General features: G+C 33.6%; 1 protein-coding gene across 9 annotated transcripts in view; it reads left to right on the top strand.

Annotated features, from left to right (window-relative positions):
- Sarm (sterile alpha and armadillo motif) overlaps window positions 1-20,317 on the top strand; it is a 368,252-nt gene that overhangs the window by 276,681 nt on the left and 71,254 nt on the right. The window contains exon 1 of one of the 9 annotated variants that reach the window (XM_072523942.1): window positions 12,711-13,047. The exons of 7 other annotated variants lie outside the window; for them this stretch is intronic. In XM_072523942.1, coding sequence (XP_072380043.1) covers window positions 12,997-13,047 — 51 coding nt within the window. In that variant the 5' untranslated portion in view covers window positions 12,711-12,996. Of the gene's footprint in view, window positions 1-12,710; window positions 13,048-15,799; window positions 15,955-20,317 lie in introns of those variants that run through there. One more of the 9 variants, XM_072523943.1, reaches the window with a different exon arrangement.

Below are 20,317 nucleotides of genomic sequence, written 5' to 3'. Positions count from 1 at the left end.
ACATTAAAAGAAGAAAGTTAGAATATCTTAGAGGCATTAAAAGGAGAAAGTTAGAATATCTTGGACACATAATGAGAAACGGCACTAAATACAGATTATTGAAAATAATCCTTCAAGGCAATGTATTCGGAAAGCGAGGAATTGGGAGAAGAAGAATATCATGGTTAAAAACCTGAGGAAATGGTACTCCACAACAACTAATCGATTTAAAGCATCAGTTAATAAAATAATTATAGCCAGAATGATCGCCAATATTCGAAACGAATAGGCACCAAAAGAAGAGAAGAATTCAAAAATTAGGAGAATTTACTATTAACTTTCTCAGCATAGAAGACCGTTTAAGTCTTCTTATTAAAGTTTTCTTTGAACATTTTCACTTTTTAGAATAATTATGATTTCTAAAAATAATAACTCTTATCAGTATAACAGTTAGGTGCTTCCTTAAGGATTTGAAAGTCACAAAATATTAAATCCCAGGTAAAAATATTTAGTTCTATTCAATATAGTTATATACCAATAGTATGATTCATTTTGTAAAAACCAATAAGTATTAAGTGACTCACTTTTACAAATATAATTAAAATAAATTTATTTACACGGATAGATAAGATTGTTATGGTTAAATTGTTACGTATTAATTACAGCTGAATATTTACCTAATATCACAAAAAGCACTTTGCCAATAATGGCCATATCGTGCTTAAATTTTAAGTTATACAAAGTGTTCAAATGATTAAAATAACTACGAGGAGTGTTCCAAAACTACCAGGTTTAACAAAGAGATCGAGCTGATTTGGAAAAATACGATTCTGTAGTTTAAACATGATAGATAGATTATCGAAAAGAAACTGTTCTAGTCCAGCGTGTCAGTTTGTTTATAATGAAAAAAAAATGTTAACGGTGATAAAATTCATTCAAAATCCCAATTCCCAAGTCAAAACAAGCAATCGAATCGTGTTGAGCACGTGGTTAACATATACAGTGTGTACCAGGCAAATAAATTCAATTATATATAAATAAATGAAACTTGTTCGAAAAAACGCTTTAACTGTTGTACAACAAATGGGTGTACATGTGAAATTATGAATATAATTTCAGTGTATGAGGACTGTATTGTATTACATAGGGCTGATTCAAATAAATTAGGATATGGAGTAAAGGGTTATACAGATTATAGCAAATCAAGTTCATAAAAAGTCTTACCAATACTGCTGCCGCACATACAGTCGCGGTATTTACAGGCTTTCACTTGCGGTTGTTCTTCGTACGGGGACCTGTCTTTAACGGTTTTTCAACACGTGTCTCGCAATACTAACACTGAGATCACGAGATAGAGTACATTTGCGTCTGTATACGATTCAGAAGACGATTCGCGGTATTTTTCGGTATTTTTTTCGCGTAACTATAAGAGAGAGAGACAGAGAGAGAGAGAGAGAGAGAGAGAGAGAGAGAGAGAGAGAATATCTGTTGCTAGCGGCAGTCAACAGTAGAGAGAATATGTCTGTTGCTAGGGACAGTCAACAGGCAAGAGAGAGTCTTTTCCGTTTGCTATATTCAAACTGTCGCAACGGAAGGAAACGCCCGCGGACTGGAAATTATGCACCCTCTTCACAAAAAGGGAGATATGATGGTGTGTGATAATTATAGAGGCATCACCCTACTTAACGTGGCATATAAAGTATTGTCCAACGTATTGTACAGAAGATTGATCCCATATGCTAAACAAATAGTTGGGAACTACCAGTGCGGTTTCCGACACAATAAATCAACAACGGATCAAATCACAGTCAGGCAGATTCTTGAGAAAACGCTTCAGTTCGGAGTCGACACCCACCACATATTCGTGGATTTCAAAGCCGCATACGACTCAGTCAACAGACAAAAACTTCTACAGGCTATGGTGGAATTTCAAATGCCGCTTCATCTTATCCGCAAATATGTGCCGCAAAGAAGATAAGAATCTAATAATGCCAGATCAAGAGATCGTGCTGGCCATTTCATCGATTTTCACCTTCTTATTCACCGATTTGGAAATATACGGTTGAGGTACTGCTGGACTTGGATTTGGTAATAAGGCATTGCACCATCTTGCTGAAACCATGCCATATTAGCTGGAATTTGTGTATTTGCTTGATCAGGATATAAATCACTAACTTCATTTAATTTGCTATCAATAAAAAAGGAACTATAGTATGATCTCAAACAATTCCCGTCCTTAACATGACCGTTAAGTGTAAAGTCCACTCATCAGAAAACATTACGTGGATCGGATTGTTTTCTAGCATTGCCATAATTTGCTCACAAAAATACGTTCTCATATCAAAATCGTCTTTCGTGAGCATCCGTGTTAGTATCATTTTATAAAGATCCGTTTTTGTTGTTCAAAAAATCTGCTTTTCTACTAGAAGTATGTCGACCTTCCCCAAACTGCAGCTTTACATCAATAGTTACATTGGCAGCTGCTGTTTGTATCTGTCTTACTTGTCCAATCTAACGAAACTGTTTTTTGCAAAGACATATATCATTGTGCAATGAGATTAGAAAATTGCAAAAACCAACCTTTATCTGTCCTGCAAACGTTTGGTAATTCGAATAGAATAGAAGGCGATCAGCGTACTCGTCCGTAAGTTGGTCGCCCAATTCGCTTCCGAGAATGAGCAACGAGGTCTTTCTAATGTTCCTGTGAAAGATCAGCTTATTACCACCTAATCTTCTCTTTGGCTACCTTGAGCTGTTTTTCGTTACAATGAGAGTTTTTCTGGCTGTAAATTACGGATCGAACGCAGGTTTTATTTACGAATGAATGAGAGTTTTTGTGTGTTTTATGCAGATCTTTCCTGCAATTGGTCCAAAGAATCGTACTCTGTTTCTTACCCTTTCTAAAGTCGCTTTAGATCCTTGTAAAAGTTGAGAATTCTCGGTTTTGATGAGCATTAATAGTTTGTGCTTTACGTGTAATTCTCCACTTATTACACCATTAGTTGTGGACGTTTAATAAATTTTGAGTTCTGATAAATGTCCTCATTGAATTTTACCTTTTGGGTGTAGTTATGAGTGCCGTGTTATCTGCATAGAGAAGTGTTTAGGTACCTGGGATGTTTGTCTTCGATCACTCAATACTGTCACTACAATAAAGGAGCTATAATGGAAACTTGAGGGACTTCTGCTTGAGAAAGGAAAGGGTTGGAAATATAGTCATGTATTTTAACTCGAAACAGTTCTTTTCCTTAAATGGAATTTAGATTTATATATTGAAGAAAAAATCCGATATCAATTAGTGGTGTAATCTTCTTTAATATTTATAACTTTTTGTATCAATTTAGGTGTTTTTAATGCATGTTCTAGTGTAAATATGAAGAACGTTGGTCTCAAACGCTGGACATCATGGTGGAGGCGAAAAATTGACAATTATAAATAGCGTAGAGCGGCCATAAAAAATTTCCGTTTTATTCCGAAATCCGAACAAAATACACTGTATATAAGTGTTTCCCTGATTCTTTATTTAATCTGTAGTTCGTTAGTGTTCGGATGTAACTTTGCAACTCTCATGTTCGTTACATTTCAGAAAAAGACTCATTACTAATTAGAAATATATTAAAATTGAGTTAAAAAAAGGTATTTTGTTGAAAAGAACTTGCATTTTTCGTACTATCGTATAATTCTTGCACAATATTTATAATATTGATTGGGTTTGTTTCCCGACTAAAAAAGTAAAACGAGTATTTTATTATACGAGTATTTTACGAGTATTATACGAGTATTTTATTATACGAGTATTTTCTGTGAAAAACTATGTTATGTAAGCCGATCCCGGCCTAACAACATTCTATTCTTCAGGTTCCTCTAATCGTTTTTCTTTAAATCGTACCAATAAATAATAAATTTTTAGTTTTACGAATTTAGTCATCACTACTTTAGTTCGAAATTGCGAAAAATTGACAATTGTATGCTAGCGGATAAGCGTGGGGAACACCCACCATCGGCCATAAAAAAGTTCCGTTTTATTCCGAACAAAGTACACTGAATGTAAGTGTATGTAACCACACCACATCCGCAACGTTCGTCTGACGCCGCCAGCTATTTTAAATTGCAGCGGCAAATGGTAATGGTGTGGTATGATGGGCAAATTAATTAATTTAGGAGGATAGTTTCGATATTTGTGACATCACATTATACGTTACCATGTACGTTTTCATTCATACGGACACGACATGGATTGTTCGATGATGTCACATTGTTTATGTAACAGAGTCGGAGCCAACGATTAACTCTAAAATAAAAATTTACTTCACTTTATTTTTATGTTATGCTACTATTATAAGAGAAAAACGTTTATTATCACAAAAAAAACGATAATTTTTCTATTAATAAGTAGTTAATAGAAAAATATTATTTATAAATAAACAAAGAAATGTTCATACTGTTGATAGTATGGTGTACAGTGTACATTGAACTTTAGAAAGCAACACAGAACTACCAATTGCACAATTATATGAAAGTCATCAAACAAATCTTCATAAATCTTAGAACACCACCAACAAAAAGCGTAAAATTGCTCACAAAAAATGATAACAAACATAACCGAAACGTGAATTCACGAATAGTGGATTCACTTGATCGTTACTAGCATGCGGAAGATTATCCATTCTGAATCAATTGCTCGAACTATGGTCAATATCTCCATGGAAGCAACATACTTCCCCTGAACAGATTGATGAAAAACTGGCTGCACTTTAAAGTGGTTTTTCTTCATCTGGTGTGATGCACCTTTTTTAAAAAAGGAGGAGCACATAGTCGTGTAGTCTTGCATCCAACGTTTTTGGGGAACGAATCTTTAGCCTCGTGACTGACGAAAGAAATCGTCTCACCGTAAATAGTATCTTCTTTTTCTTCTTTTTATATAGACATGGCTCTGTCTGTTTTTCAATGTGCCTCTAGTAAGTTGTCATTCCATCGTTTTCGTGGTCTTCCTACTGACCGTATTTCTATTGGGGAACCGTCTCTTGCCGTCTTTACTACTCTATTTGTTGTCATTCGGCTTATATGATCGTTTCACTCTACTCTTCTATTTCTTACCCAGTTTTTGATGTTCTCCACCTTGCATCTATGTCGTATATCTGTACTTCTAGCTCTGTCCCATAGTGTCTTACCATCAATTTTTCTAAGTGTTTTCATCTCTGCTGTTTCTAACATCCTTTTTGTTCTCTCTGTGTCAGGTCTTGTTTCTGCCGCGTATGTCATTATTGGTCTGATGATTGTTTTGTAAATTCTGCCTTTCGTTTCTTTCGCGATATTTTTATTTCTCAATATTGTTTCGTTTAGGCTGCCTGCGGCTCTGTTTGCTCTATTCACTTGATCTTCCACTTGGTTTCGAGCTTTCCGTAGCTGGATAATGTGATGCCTAGATATTTAAACTCCATCACTTGTTCTATCATCTGACCTTCTGAAAATACTACTCAAAATACTTCTAAAATACTATAAAACGTGTATTTTCTTCAATATAAGTGCCAGTTAAACTGAATTTAAACAAGTAACAAATTTTTATAAAAATTAGTTTCATCCAATGTTAAATATTTAAAAAAATATATAATTAGAAATAAATATCTTATAACTCATTTTTTCAACTATTTTAATCCTGTAAAATCTTCTTTGACATATCTTAACGACCACTTCATCTTGATTATAGTGTATTTTTATGTATGAGAGAGTAATAAAACAATAAATTATGTATGCAAATCCCTAAACTGTTGATACGGGTGACTCAATGAAAAACAGATATTTGTCAACAAGTTTACAGAAGTATATAGGAAAACAATTTTAAATTGACTATGACCACCAGGTATAAAGGTTGGAGCAGAATAGAATACAATAGTTGTGAGGTTTACTAATCCCTAAATAAGGTTGCCAGTGTCGGAGTGATGGAGGTTAACAGGTACTAATGAATTTGCAAGAAATGTAAGATGTTTATTTTATTGGTTATATATAACCAATAAAAGTTTAATAAGTACCTACCTATTTGCAAAATAAAGTTTAATTCTTTAGATAAAATAAAACGTTTTATTTTATCTGAAATGAGTGCATTCCACGAAGTAAGGGTTTCAACAATCAAACATTAAATTCTTTAATTCCAGGAATCTACGACAGTAATTGACTAGATAATTACCTTCTAAACTTATTCCACAGAAAATGTGATAGTGGGTTTTTCCATTTTGTATATAGGAAGGTCCAAGTGGCGTATTCAAAATTCTTAACAGTTCACTAAAAGTAGGTACTTCAGTTGCAAGGTGCAGTTTATTGTGTATACTAGTGTTATGGAAAATTTGAAAGTGCCGTGTAAACGCCGAAAAATTGGTCCTTTAACAGTTAATGAAAAAACATTAATATTTAATTGTTTTAAATCATTTACAGACAAACGTTTATGTGAAAGTGTTGATGAGACCGTTGAGTTAGTTAGCAGTACACTTGGTGTTGGGAAATCTACGATTTACAGAGTTATTAAAGAAGAGAAATGTGGTAGTTTTCAAATGCCACGTAATGCTCCAGGGAAACCAAAATTTCAAATAGAATATCATTTTAAAGAAGGACTTCGACGGAAAGTGCATGAATTCTTCTTTAGACAAGAATTTCCAACATTGGATAAAGTTCTTGTCTCAGTTCGAGATGATAAGGATTACCCAGAAATGAGTCGAAGTACGTTATGGAAACTTTTAAAAGAAATAGGCTTACGCTGGAAAAAGAATCCCAGAAAGTCTATTTTATTAGAAAGAAGCGATATTGTCATATGGAGAAGACATTTTCTAAGAACCATAAAGGAAATGAGAAACCAAAAAAGAAAAATATTTTATCTTGATGAAACATGGATCAACGAGGGTCATACACCAAATAAATTTTGGCAGGATGAAACTGTTACAAGTCAAAGGCACGCTTTTGTAAATAACTTATCTACTGGTTTAAACCCACCATCAGGAAAGGGACGCAGGCTGATAATAGTACACATTGGCAGTTCAGACGGTTTTGTTGAAGGTGGTTTATTAACTTTTGATTCAACTCGTACCGGTGACTACCATGAAGACATGAACGCTGATGTCTTTCAAGAATGGTTCGAACAAATGATAGATCTACTTCCTAAGAACTGTGTAATAGTAATGGATAATGCAAGTTATCACTCCAGACTTATAGAAGGACTGCCCACAACCAAGTGGTTAAAAAAAGACTTGCAGAATTGGCTGAGAGAATGACAGTACTTAGATCCCCACCATATCATTGTAAATTAAACCCGATTGAACTGGTATGGGCACAGATAAAGAGTGAAGTTTCAAGAAAAAATACCACTTTTAAAATTCATGATGTTAAACAGTTGTTTTTGGAGGCCGTAAATAATGTAAAACCTGAAAACTGGGAAAAGGCAGTAAATCACACTATTAAAGAAGAGGAAAAAATGTGGAAGCTGGACAATATTACTGATAAAATGATCGAGCCAGTTATTATAAATCTTGGTTCTGAAAGTTCATCTTCTGAATCTGATTTGGATTTGTAACAAGTAGCTGTAAGTTTTATATTAATATTTTTATTCATCTATTTAACATACCTTAGACGGTTTTAAAAACTCTTTTTCTCTTTTGTAATTTTTAAAAATTAAAAAAAATGTGAATTTTTTAAAACCCTTTTTAATGTAGGCCAGTCAGTTCTAATATAGTGTGTGATAAAAGAGGTCACTTTTGTTTACATACACATAACACTTTATAACACTGAAATAATTCATTTATTTTTTACAATTATTCAAAGTAATTTTTCAATTAAACTTGAGCGCGCCCATGGAGTGGTCGGAGGTACCAGTTAAAATTATGCTAATTACTCTCTCGTTCATAAAAATAAACTATAGTTTATGCATTTTTTGCTTATCGCTTTTCACTTACAATATTCTTGAACTATCGCTTTTTCGGTTGTTTTACTTCCGAATCCATTAAATTCAACTTTTTTCGTATCGATAAATATAATATTGTATCCTAATCAGTTTAATATTTTTGTTTTGAGTTTTGTATCCACCAATCCGTATTTTAGTTGATTTTTTATCTTTTCCATTAGTAAGTTCTCCTACAATTTTACTTCTTTTGATGTTGTTATTGAATTACACAACCTTTGCCTTCTTTGTGTGTTTCTACTTTTTTAAATATCACATTTCTTTAGTGCAAATCTTGAATATTCGTATCAGTTTGTTGGAAATTTTTACAAATGAATATTTTAGAACGTCGCATCACGTTGAAATAATATCACTCTTCATTCATAAAAAAAGTTATCTAATCAGCAATAAGAAGTAATTATATACGTCCTAAAACATGTATTTTAATACTTAAAGGGTATTTCAATAATACAATAATAAAATATGACGTAAGACTAATATTGCTAGGATGTTTATAATTGTTTTCATCCTTATTTGGATAAAATCTTTCCAAATTAAAATAAATAAAATAGTAGGTGGAGGTTTTTATTAACCAAGTCATTCAGAGGTAATAAAATACGCTATTTTTATTCTAAAATAAATATTAACAATGGTAAATCAAAAACTGTTTGGAATGTATTAAATATACTTCTAAATAAAATTGTGATTCATAAAAAGATTTCGTTTTGAAGCAAATAATTTGTACTTATGTAAGTGCCAAGCAACTGGATTTGCACCGAGGTGCATCCATAGCGAATTAGCGCTCTCCAACGCTCAGAATGAATATACATTTTGGATCCTAAGCTGGTTTCTTTCAGTGAATTAGCTGACATTTTCATGACAATACTCTGAAGAGTATTGACAAATCAAGAAGAGAAGAGCATGGCAACAAGGACAGAAAATATTGTCTTGCCGCTTAGAGAAGCATCAAAAAGCACTGAGCACCTCAAGTTCAGAGACGCACTGGATTTGGGCATGAACTAAGTGTTTAGCCAAGATATTGTCATGGGTGGGAAAACTTTACTGTTACCGTTAAACGTAAACGTGTAGCAAGCAAGCAATTTAATTAAACCCAGCCTGTGAGCTATATTCACTCCCAAGCCTAAGAATTACGTTCGGGTGTAACAATTCATAGTAATTTTTTTGAATGTTTTGTTGGCCGAGGCCTTTTTTATGTTTTTTCATTGATTTTTTTTTTCAGTAGAATGTCATGGTGATAAGATCGTCTTTGTTATGGCCTACACAGTATTTTGTGCTAGTCTGAATTGGTAGAGCTACGAACTGTTCCCTTTCTTTCCTTTATTTTTTCTTTGAGTGTTGTTCTCTCTAGGGTTTGTATGCTCTCCGGGTATTTTTATTTAGTTATCTCTCTTGGGTTTGTTTTCTCTATAGGGTTTGTATTTATTATTCTGTCTCTTTGGATACCTTTTATTTTATTCCGCTATTTGTTGGATTCTATTCCATCGATGGAATGCGTCGTATCTTATGATCTCTCGCAGTATGGGACTCGGGTGATTCTCCAATTCTGCGAGTTTTATCCTGGTTTTTCCTTCATAATGTTCATCACACTGATTTGTTGCAGTTCTCTGAAAAGGAATCGTTCTGCAACGTATCTTGAAACCTTAACTGCTTCTCTTAAGCTGTTGTTGTGTTCTTCTTCTTCTTCTGGTTCCTATCCGTTTCGGATGTTGGAAATCATATTGGCAATCATGACCTTGCTCGCTGCGGTTCGAAACAGCTCCGTTGAGGTTTTCTTAAACCATGTTCTTAAATTCCGCAGCCATGATATTCTCCTTCTACCGGGTCCTCGCTTACCTTTGAATTTACCTGCAATATAGACTGCAGCAGGGAGTAACGGTGCTGATTTCTCATAACGTGTCCCAGATATTGCAATTTTATGCGTTTGATCGTAAACACAATCTCTGGTTCCTTCTTCATTTTTTCTAGAACTTCCTTGTTCGTGATCCTTGCTGTCCATGATATTCTCAGCATTCTTCTATAAAGCCACATCTCAAATGCTTCAAGTATGTTGTTGTTGTGAGCTGCTTGTATCTTTTTCTTTTTTGTTTTACATACATGTCCTCGTGCGAGAGATGCGTACGTTAGTATCGGAAGTATCATATTAATTATTAGTCTCATTTTTGTTTTTGTCCTCAGTTTGCTTTTTCTATATATGAGTCTCTTATTGACGCTTCTGTCATGTTTGCTTTTTGTATTGTAGCATCTACATGTTTTGTGAATCTCAGTTAGGTTAGCCATACTAAGTCTTTCTGCATAAAAAGGTCTTCTCGGTCCCAAAGGAATTCGAGTGGCTCTAAATTGAACGTTTTCCAACAAAGTCTTGTCTCGAACCAAATCAGGATACCACGTTGGTCCAGCGTAGTCAAGTATGGGTCTTATGTAAAGAGTGTAAAGTTTACAGAATAATTGCATTTAAACTCTCGAAAAACACCTCAGAAGAAGATATAGTCTGGAGTTCACACCCTTACAAACAGAGGTAATATGGTCGGACCAAATTAGGCTGCTGTTTACGATAACACCACGGTCGTTATACGAGAACACAGAATCTAATGGCTGCCCGTTAACAAAGTGGGTTATTTTTATCAATTCGGAGCACTACACATTTGTTCGCATTTAAGGATAGTAACCACTGGGAACACCAAGTTAAAATAGAGTCCAAGTCCATTTGGAGGGTTAGCTGGTTTGTGATTGGATTGGCATATATTTTTGTGTCATCAGCGTAGAGCGACATTTTACTTGAAACATAATAAGGAACATCGCTGGTATAAATCGTAAAAAGCAGACGTCCAAGCACCTGAGGCACTCCACTTTCCACTAACCTGTCCTGTGAGAAAGATTCGCCAACTCTAACTTTGCAATGTCGATCTGTTAGGAAATCATCTATCCAACGAAGTAAAATACCGCGAACTCTGCTAAGTCTGTACTTAGGTACACGGTGAAAGGCTTTAGAGAAATCTAGATAAACAAAGTCGACCGACTGCGAACTGTTAAGGGATGACGTACAGTAGTTAACACAATGTAGGAGATTGGTTAGAGTAGAGCGACCAAAGACAAATCCATGTTGTTGTGTTGAAATAACATATTCCTGGAGAAAGAATTTGGTTATCTCCTCGGAAATAATGGCTTCCATGACTTTGCCAACTGCTGGCAGCAAGCTAATCGGACGATAATTATTGTTAAGGTTGAGTTTGTTGCCTTTTTGCCAACTAATTTCAAACTGGGGGGTAAGGATGAAAGAAGTTTGCATAATTAACGTTAAGGGTATTGCAAGCGTATCTGCGCATCCTATTAACAGGTTTGGTATTAAACCATCTAAACCAGGTGAAGCGGAAGTTTAATTAAGTGTTGTTTGACATGATCCACTGTGAATTCACTTGCTGTAAGGATGTTCCGAAACGATTATAGTTAATAGCGGTAGATAGATAATTGTAGAGTTTTTTAATGTTACCACTTTCAATAATATTTGCTTCAAAATTTTGTCTTAGAGTTTTTAGAGATGTTTGTAAGTTATTTGAAAATCTGCGCTGGCTTTGGAAATCACTGAGAAGCTTGTTTTTATAAATCGTACGGAAGGTGGTATTTATAGAAATTATATTGTGGACGGAATCAAGAAATATAATCCACATTAATGAGGGGTCGTTTAAGTCTGCAAAGAATAAATGCCAGTCGATTTGAGAGAGTTCAGTGTCAACTTCAGAAAAGTTGGTAGTAGCATACGTTACAATATTATTTTGTAGTATTTGATTGAACTGGATGTGAGCCGTTATAACTGCATGATCTGACTTTCCTATAGGAGAACTGACTTCGAGAGATGAAATCAGCTGTTCGTCATTAATAAGCACTAGATCTAAAGTAGAAGGTTGGTTATTATTTCTAAATCTAGTAGGTTCTGTGATGAGTTGTATCAGGTTCGAATTTACTAAAAAGTTTTTAAACAAATTATGAGCGTTTTCGGCGTCAGATAAAGTTATTGGCCAGGTGATCTCTGGGAAATTAAAATCTCCAGTAATGATAAGATAATCAAAAGATGATAGTTTTTCAAGTTTTGTAAAGAAAACATTATCGTGTGCAAGTAGTGTAACAAGTGGATATATACATACTAAATTAAGGCAAAAAAAATATTAGTAACAGCTAAGTGAATTGCATCTATTCCAGGAATATCTAATAGCTTAATGTTAATTTTGAAAGTTGTGGTAATAATATTAGATAAATAAATGCATACACCGCCACCCACACGATTTTCTCTGTCTTTACGATATATAAGTAAAACCATAATCCAAATTTTCATGCAATTCAGTGGTGACAAGGAAAATTACAGGGTATTTCACGTTCATTAACTGGCCTAACTCTCTGAATACCAAATAAAGTTAAGGCTTAGACAGTTTTAGAAACACAGTAGAAATATTTTTATATCGATACATATTTTTATGCCAATATATAACATGTTTGTGAACCATCATAAATTATATACTTGGAATTTTTAGTATTTATAAATTTTCAGAAAAAATTTGTTATCAAATGAATTGTAGAATCTACTTATTGTGTGTTATCTCCTCGTTACTCATTTCTCATTTTTTGGTACCGCCTTTTTTTGCAATAAAAGGCTCGATTACTCAACCCGTTATAAATAAACAATCAAATTTCGATGACTAATATTACGCGTATATAAAATGCAAGAGCTCATATTTATTAAATGATTTGCAACAGTGTCGAATGTCAGTGTTGAACCTAATACTGCTCTGTTATATAGCGTATTCCGATTTGTTGTAAAGGTCATCTTACATCCGAACTTAAAACATATGTCTGCGTCTTGTTACATTTTTTTGCAGATAAGCTGCAGATAAACCCATCATTTGGCAGTGAATAATCAGTTGAATATAAGTGTTACTTGAACGAACAAGGAACTCGAGTGTGTTCAAGAGTCTGTGTATTTTTGTTCTTGTATCTGTGCGGGTAGTGTTTGTTGACTGCTCTATATCGAAACAACCTTCTAGTGTTTTTGAGTTTTATTACACGGCTTGAGTATATCAACATCGATGGTTTTCATATCGAGTAATGGCAGATACGATAGATTATTATCTAAAATGGTAGGTTATATTCTTATTTATATCTTATCGGTAAACATACATTGAATTACACAAACTGTTTGTTATTTTAAAGACATTATTTTTTTTGTCTATTCATTATCATCAGCACATAGCCCTTCAACACTGGGTGAGTCTTGGTTGGACTGTACAACTGTTTTGTAAAAGGCTCGTCGTCCATCAATATGTTATGCAGTGGAATAGTCATTTTTGGAGATCTGAGTGGATGTCTCCCCATCTCCAGTTTTACTTCAAGTTTTTCATCAAGTCTATGTGCGTGTCCTGCCTATCTTAGTCTCTGAGGTTTAATCTCTTGGACAATATCATTATTACTATAAAATTGTTTTATTTCTATGTTTGTCCTCATTCTACGTTCGTTTGTGGATACATCGTGATGATTTTTCTTTCAAAACGTCTGAGTTTTTCTTCACTAGCTTTGGCCATCGGCCATGTTTGGCATCCATATGTTATTATATGTCCTTGTTAAGTTTTTCGATTTTATAAGCAGATGCAGTGCATACATAGATTGGTTTGCAGCTTGGATTCTGCATTTTATTAGTTCAGTAATATGATTCTTACCGTAATTATTGCACCTAGATCTTTGAATTGTTTAACTCTTTTGAAGTTATACAGTCTTCTCTTCATTGATTTTAAATCCAAATTTTTCTGCTGCTTCCTCGACCTTATTAAAAATGTCTAACGAACATGATGGAGTTTCCCATCTTAGATCCTTGAGTCGTTAGTATTTCGGTATTTATTTTTGGTCTTATAGTGTAGTATTATAGTCTGGTTTTGTACCAATGGTGGTACATTGTGATGTAACTATCCGTTTTTGCACAACATAGATACGATCAAACAGAAAGTTGTAAGAGTTAAAGGCAACGGCGGGCAATTTAATGCATCAGTCTATCAAAAAGTATATTGAGCAAGTAATGAAGAACTAAGCGACAATTGTGGCCTAATGTATGCCAAATGGTTAAGAATAAGAGGCAAAATAGACAGGTCGAAAGAACAAGTACTCTACTTTGTATTGGTTTCTAAATGTCGATCCTTTTGTTGGGATAGGTTGAAATATTTATCAAAAAGTTACGTCACTAAATATTTCTGATAGATATAATAAATATCTGTCACTATTACATCAAAATATTTATAATATTTTGGTACGAGTGCACCATCCAGTTAAACGTGATCGGATATTAATAAAGATCTTTTTGAAAAACTGATAATACTTTTTATAATTCTGTCTATACAATTATTTTTAAGATAAATAAAGGCCATAGGTTGATTAAACATCAATAAATTGAGTATTCTTGATAGAGCAAAGGGTAATTCCGGAAAAATCAATCTATTTATCACATAAATAATATTTGTACTTAAGATTAATATTATTTTCTAAACTAATATTAAACTGACTCAGTTTCCGAGTTGAACATCTCCGAAAGCATCTAGTTTTTAATTTCTGTCGAAGTCATTTTCAGGACTCGATTTTGACCAGTGCTTCAATCTGTCCAGTACCTACATACACTGTGTCAGCCAAATGGAATAAATTAGCTAATAATTAAATGAGGGAGTATTCGAAAAAACGGTCGAACAGGTCGATTAGTATTTATAGTTGCGCATTTTTTTCCATAAAAACTTTTTATACGGGGTGTATCAGTATATTAATTAATCTTTAGATTTCTTAGATCATTTTAGACATTTTTTGAATACAATGTCCTATACCTATCTTTGACTGTTTCGGAAATATTAAGTAAAATGCAAAAATTCACATTTAGGATCATCAGAACGGCTATTTACAGACGCTCTGAACGTGAAAATAAATAATGAATAATAAATAATAATAAAGCAACTCTAACATGGCTTCGTATGGAACAAATAGCGACATCTGATAATAAATCCGTAAACTAATTTTTCGAAACCAAATTCAGATTTTTGCTTTAATCTGTGCCTTCTAAGAATTGCAAGGCAAAACAGGCGATTTATAATGCGATATAAATATTAAAACAGAATTGCTTTGGTTGAATAATACCAATTTCCGATCCAATCGTGTAATGTTCTTCTTGGTTTTCTTTTCTTTTAAATTATTACTATTTGTGATAACCAAATTCATGTTCTCTTGATCTTTTATGATGTCGTAGGTTGATTAAAATAATTCGAAAGATGATCGAATTCCGTATATGAACAGTATCATTTGTCATACAGCATTAATTTTTGCTTTCTTTGACGTTTTGGATCGACCTTCACGAAACTTACTAAGACTGCTGCCACCAAAATTTTTGATACCACCAAAACACAGTTTCTTTTTACTCTACCCCACCACCATATTTTTGGACTATCGATGCACTCCCCTTCACTTTTCTTGATTCAAAGTAAAGCAAAATTATTGCACGAAAATGTTTCGAATACTTTTTACTGTAAAATGACACTGCAAATAAACAGTTCAATATTTTTATATTTTGTCAGTTTTCATTGCAAGTACATATATCAAGTTTTGCGAATTTTTATATGATAACCATCTGATAACTATAGTGTTGCCACATCCTCAACTAAATAGTTGTTTTTAGTGAGTGTAATTGGATCATGTCGTAGAAGATTTGAAATTTCTAGGTGATTTACTATCAAAAGCAAAAATATCCACACTGAATAAATGCGATTAAAAATAAGATTATAAAGTATTGATAATTTTGGGAAAGAAGCATCTGATAAGATTAAAAGTGATTTTGTTGACGCCGGAGTGATATTATGAAATTGTAGTCAGACGAAATCATATTCCATAAGATCAGTTTGAAACAAATTTATCGACTGGATTGTTGTGAAGTGATCGTGTGCTTGCTTTTGTCGCCAATATTTTAAAAAGTAAAAGTGGTTTGGTATTATTTGATTAATATGCCAATTAAGAGGATGCCTAAGGTAAACATAATTCAAGTTTTTATTCATGTTCATAATACTTCACATTCTTATTTTTACATTAAATCGTATTTATCGGATCTCAATAGAGATTATAAATTTTAGTAAAATAAAACAATGTTATTTTGTCGTATACACATTTGTTTATATACACCATGTATTTTAGCCTTAGTTCCTTGAGTACCTGAAGATGCTGTAATTTTTGTAAACAGCGAAACCGGTAGCCCAATCTCTTTTTTCAACTTTAATAAAACCTATATCGGAGAAAAAGAAGAAAACCTATTCCGGATTGTGAGTAGAAGACTCATTTCCTTAAGATTCATGAATATGTGCTCACACCAGCAACCTTTTCGTCATTATCTAAATCATTTAATACACAATATGGATAATTTTTGTGAATTATCTAAAACCTACAAAAAGGGTAATTCCATTTCTGAATAACCTGCTCAGCAGGCCATTCTCTTAATACTACTACACAATTATAGCCCTTTTACATGCAGCCATTGCTGCTGTTACTCGTGTTGTAAACTGTCCTGTCCGAAATAATTCCACGGCAGCATTTAAGACAAATGACTGTTTACATACAGCTACCACAGTGCTGCATCAGTGTACCATCAGCAATGGAGAATACCATGCTCTCAGGTTAACAAGCCAGGATATTCTTCTTTGTCCTGGGACCCTTTTTCCGTCAATTTTAGCTTGCAAAATGCATTGGAGTAGCTCGTATCTGCCTTGATTTCTCATTATATGTCCCAAGTACTGCAGCTTACGGCCTTTCACGATGTTGACCAAGTCCGCAGTTGTGTTCATCTTCCGTAGTACTTCTTTGTTGGATTGTTGGTGACTTTTTTTGTCCATGGTATCTTTGAGATCCTTCTGTATAACCACATCTCAAAAGTCTGAAGTTTTGATAGAGTTTCCGACTTCAAAATCCACGTTTCTACTCCATACAGAAACATTGAGTACACGTAACATTTAAGGAGTTGTATTTTTGTTTCTAGGGTGAAGTCATGGCTCTTGAACACAGAGCTCATAGTCAAGAATGCACTTTTTGCCTTTCCGATGCGACATTTAATCTCTTGGATATTGTCCCACGATTCATTGAGACACGTTCAATTCTCATTTGGTTCACATACAGATTTGCTCCAGTTATATTTTCCTTGCTGATGATCATTAGCATGGTTTTGCTGTGCTTATATCCAGTGCATATGTTCTACTTGTTTCCGTTATTGTGTTCAAGTTTTGCAGCCCTTCTATTGTATTGGAAAACACTATTGTATCATCTGAATACCGCAGGTTATTGTGCTTGACTCCATTTATTGAAATGCCTTCATCAATATCTTTTAGGGCCTCCTAAAAATGTGCTCCGAGTACAGATTGAATATCAGTGATGAAATTATGCACCCTTGTCTCACTCGTCGTGAGATTTTGACCTGATCTGTGTATTCTCCATCTATTCGGAGCACCGCTAATTGATAATACAGGTTAACTATTATTTTTAGGTCTCTTTTGTCAATCCCTATCCTCTTCAGCATTTCTATCGTTTGTTCATGCCTGACTCTATCGAAAGCCTTCTTGTAGTCAATCAGGCATGCAAAAACATCACAGCTGACATTTCTACATTTCTTAAACAATACCTGCACGCTAAATAAAGCTTCCCTCGTACCAACGAGGTGGATTGGTATGAGTAAATCAGGGACCACTGTTGCAATAGTCCCCAGACTATCCTCCACTACTCCATGCGGTACAGAGGCTATTTTCATCAAAATTATTGCCGTATAAGGGTCCTGGATACAAAGATCCGCATATGAAATCTTTACCGAATAATGCAGGACAGCGTGAGAGGTAATAGGCCTGCTATCGTTTTATCTGACTTATTGTCGATTTGTTGATGTACCCTTGGCCCAGTTTGGCGACTCGCTCTCGAGTGGGTGGGCCCTTCCTTCCCCTTTTTTAAGGTTTTTTGTTAGTTGTACTTTTTTTTGTGGCTTGCGCCGTTGTGTTAGTATTTTATGAGCGGTGGAAACATTAATAACATAATAGATAGACTACAAGGACCACATTTATTAAGTAATGTAAGTGAAAGAGGCACGGTAGGAAGTTGAACGTCCAATACAACAGATGTATGCATATATAAATATGGATCAGTTGCAATAATGTTTTTAATTGTTATTACTTTGTTATTATATTTTTATATCAGGTTGATATTACTGAAAATACTGTGCTGTTTTCATTATTCATTGGAACAACAGTATTTGGAACAATCTGTAATGCAGTTATTTTTTACATAGTTTGTGCTATGTTGATTTTCTCAGCAAGAAATCGACAGATGGCTGTTATATTTGCAATAAAAACACCCGAAGCATATATGTTTTTCTATATTTGTTTAATTTTTGTATTAATTTCGTTTTGTTTTATGATTAGATTTTTCATTTTTAAAGTGTTGTAAAGTAGCTGTGTGTCCAACGGCCCAAGCAAAAAAAAAATAACATGGTTTTGACTGCTTTAACAACTCTTACTCGCATATTGAACATCCTTATTCAATCAACGTATAGTTGTTATATATGTATCTTCTTTCCTTGTCATGAATTTACTCCAAGGTGGAACGAACGTCTATTTTCTGTTTTTATGTTTTTCTGTTTCTGTAAGGAAGTTATTCTCCACAATTGGAGAAGTGTTAAACTCTAGGCTTTCCTTAGTCCAGAACTGATTCTGAGCTAGGACGTGGATTTTGCTCCTTATTTGTTAAAAGATTATATGGCAAAATACATGGCACTCCTATTTTATTGAATTTTCAGTGCTACTCCAACAACAATTTTATTTGAAATTGTGGTGTTGCAATGTGCAATTTTAATAGTCTGTACTAACTTAAACATATTTATGCATTCGTGATCGTTTAATTGATTAAACAAGTTTTATAACTGCAATTGAGAGTATATTATGCTTCGTTAATTCTTTTATGCATATTAAAAAATGCCGTCACGTGTTTTTAATATACGGCTCCGGATGTCCGGAAAGTAACGTATGGGTTGGTTTATTGCACCGGTTGCAAATAAACAAAATAATTTATTATTTTGGGTTTCATCATAAAACAAAAGAAATCGATGTGAAAAAGACATAAATCCATTTAGCTAGGTCTTTAAACATTGTTTAAATCAGTTAATAATAGTAATAAATAATTAAATTAGTAGTAATTAGCATATCGAGAATCGAGAGTATTTCCGAGTATCTGTTTAATGAAAAAAGAGAAGTGAAAACGTTATAAATAATAAAAACGAAGCTAGAGAAGGACAGTAAGTTCACAGCCCATGTACCAATTATAATGGAGCTATTAATATTATGTATCGACCACACTTATCTTCAGTTAAACAATGATTTCTGCCAATGAAACTTTGGCTTAGTATGAACTCTTCTGCATCTCGATTATCAGCAGACATAATTATGGAAAAAATTTAAACAAACATGATTTAAAACCTACAATATAATAATAATAATAATAATAATAATAATAATAGCGTTTATTGTCCAACAGAATCCATTTATAGGACAAAATACAATACTAAAGTTAAATGATATATTAATAATTAATAAGTACTAACTAAATAACACATTTTTCGAGTATTTTACCTTAACATAAAGAAACTACTCAATCACCTAGGTAGATCTCAGCCATCCTAGTAAGCTGCTTTAAACTGCAGTGAAATATATCGCAGTAAGCACTTAAGGAATTATAATAGTTGCACATGAGAAATAAAGGAGAATTTAACATAAGATTAGTTCTAGCTTGTGTATTTCTGAACGTAATCGAATTTCTCACTGGATAAGATGGAACGTTAAATTTATTTGTCGAAGAATATCAGGGCAGTCAATGAGATTATGTAGTAGCTTGTAGAGAAATATTAAGGAGGCATTAATTCGTCTAGATTCTAATGATACTACGTCCAAACCGCTACACAACTCACTATTGCTGATGCCCCTCTTGGGATATATGCCGTTAATTTTGAAAGACAAAAATTTTAAAAATTTACGCTGCACCTGCTCTATAAGTTGGATATGTACATCATAAAAAGGTGACCAAATGACAGAGGCATTTACAGCGTACAAAAGTGTAATAAAGTAATTTAATTGCCTTAATATTAGTGAGATTTCGACTATTTCTAATTATGAATCCATAAGATTTAAGTGCTTCTTTAACCTTTAAATTTACATGTTCAACAAAGGTGAGTTTATAATCAAATGTAACTTCAAGGTCTTTAATTTTATTTAAACGTTTAAGTTCATTGCCATTGATAATATAAGGATGGTATAAATTAGACTGTTTCCTAGAATAACTAACTACTTTGCACTTATTGGCATTAAGATTCAA

The sequence above is a fragment of the Diabrotica undecimpunctata genome, chromosome 2 (genome assembly GCF_040954645.1).
Source record: "Diabrotica undecimpunctata isolate CICGRU chromosome 2, icDiaUnde3, whole genome shotgun sequence".
Classification (NCBI taxonomy): domain Eukaryota; kingdom Metazoa; phylum Arthropoda; class Insecta; order Coleoptera; family Chrysomelidae; genus Diabrotica; species Diabrotica undecimpunctata.
This window is presented reverse-complemented; position numbering and strand designations above follow the sequence as displayed.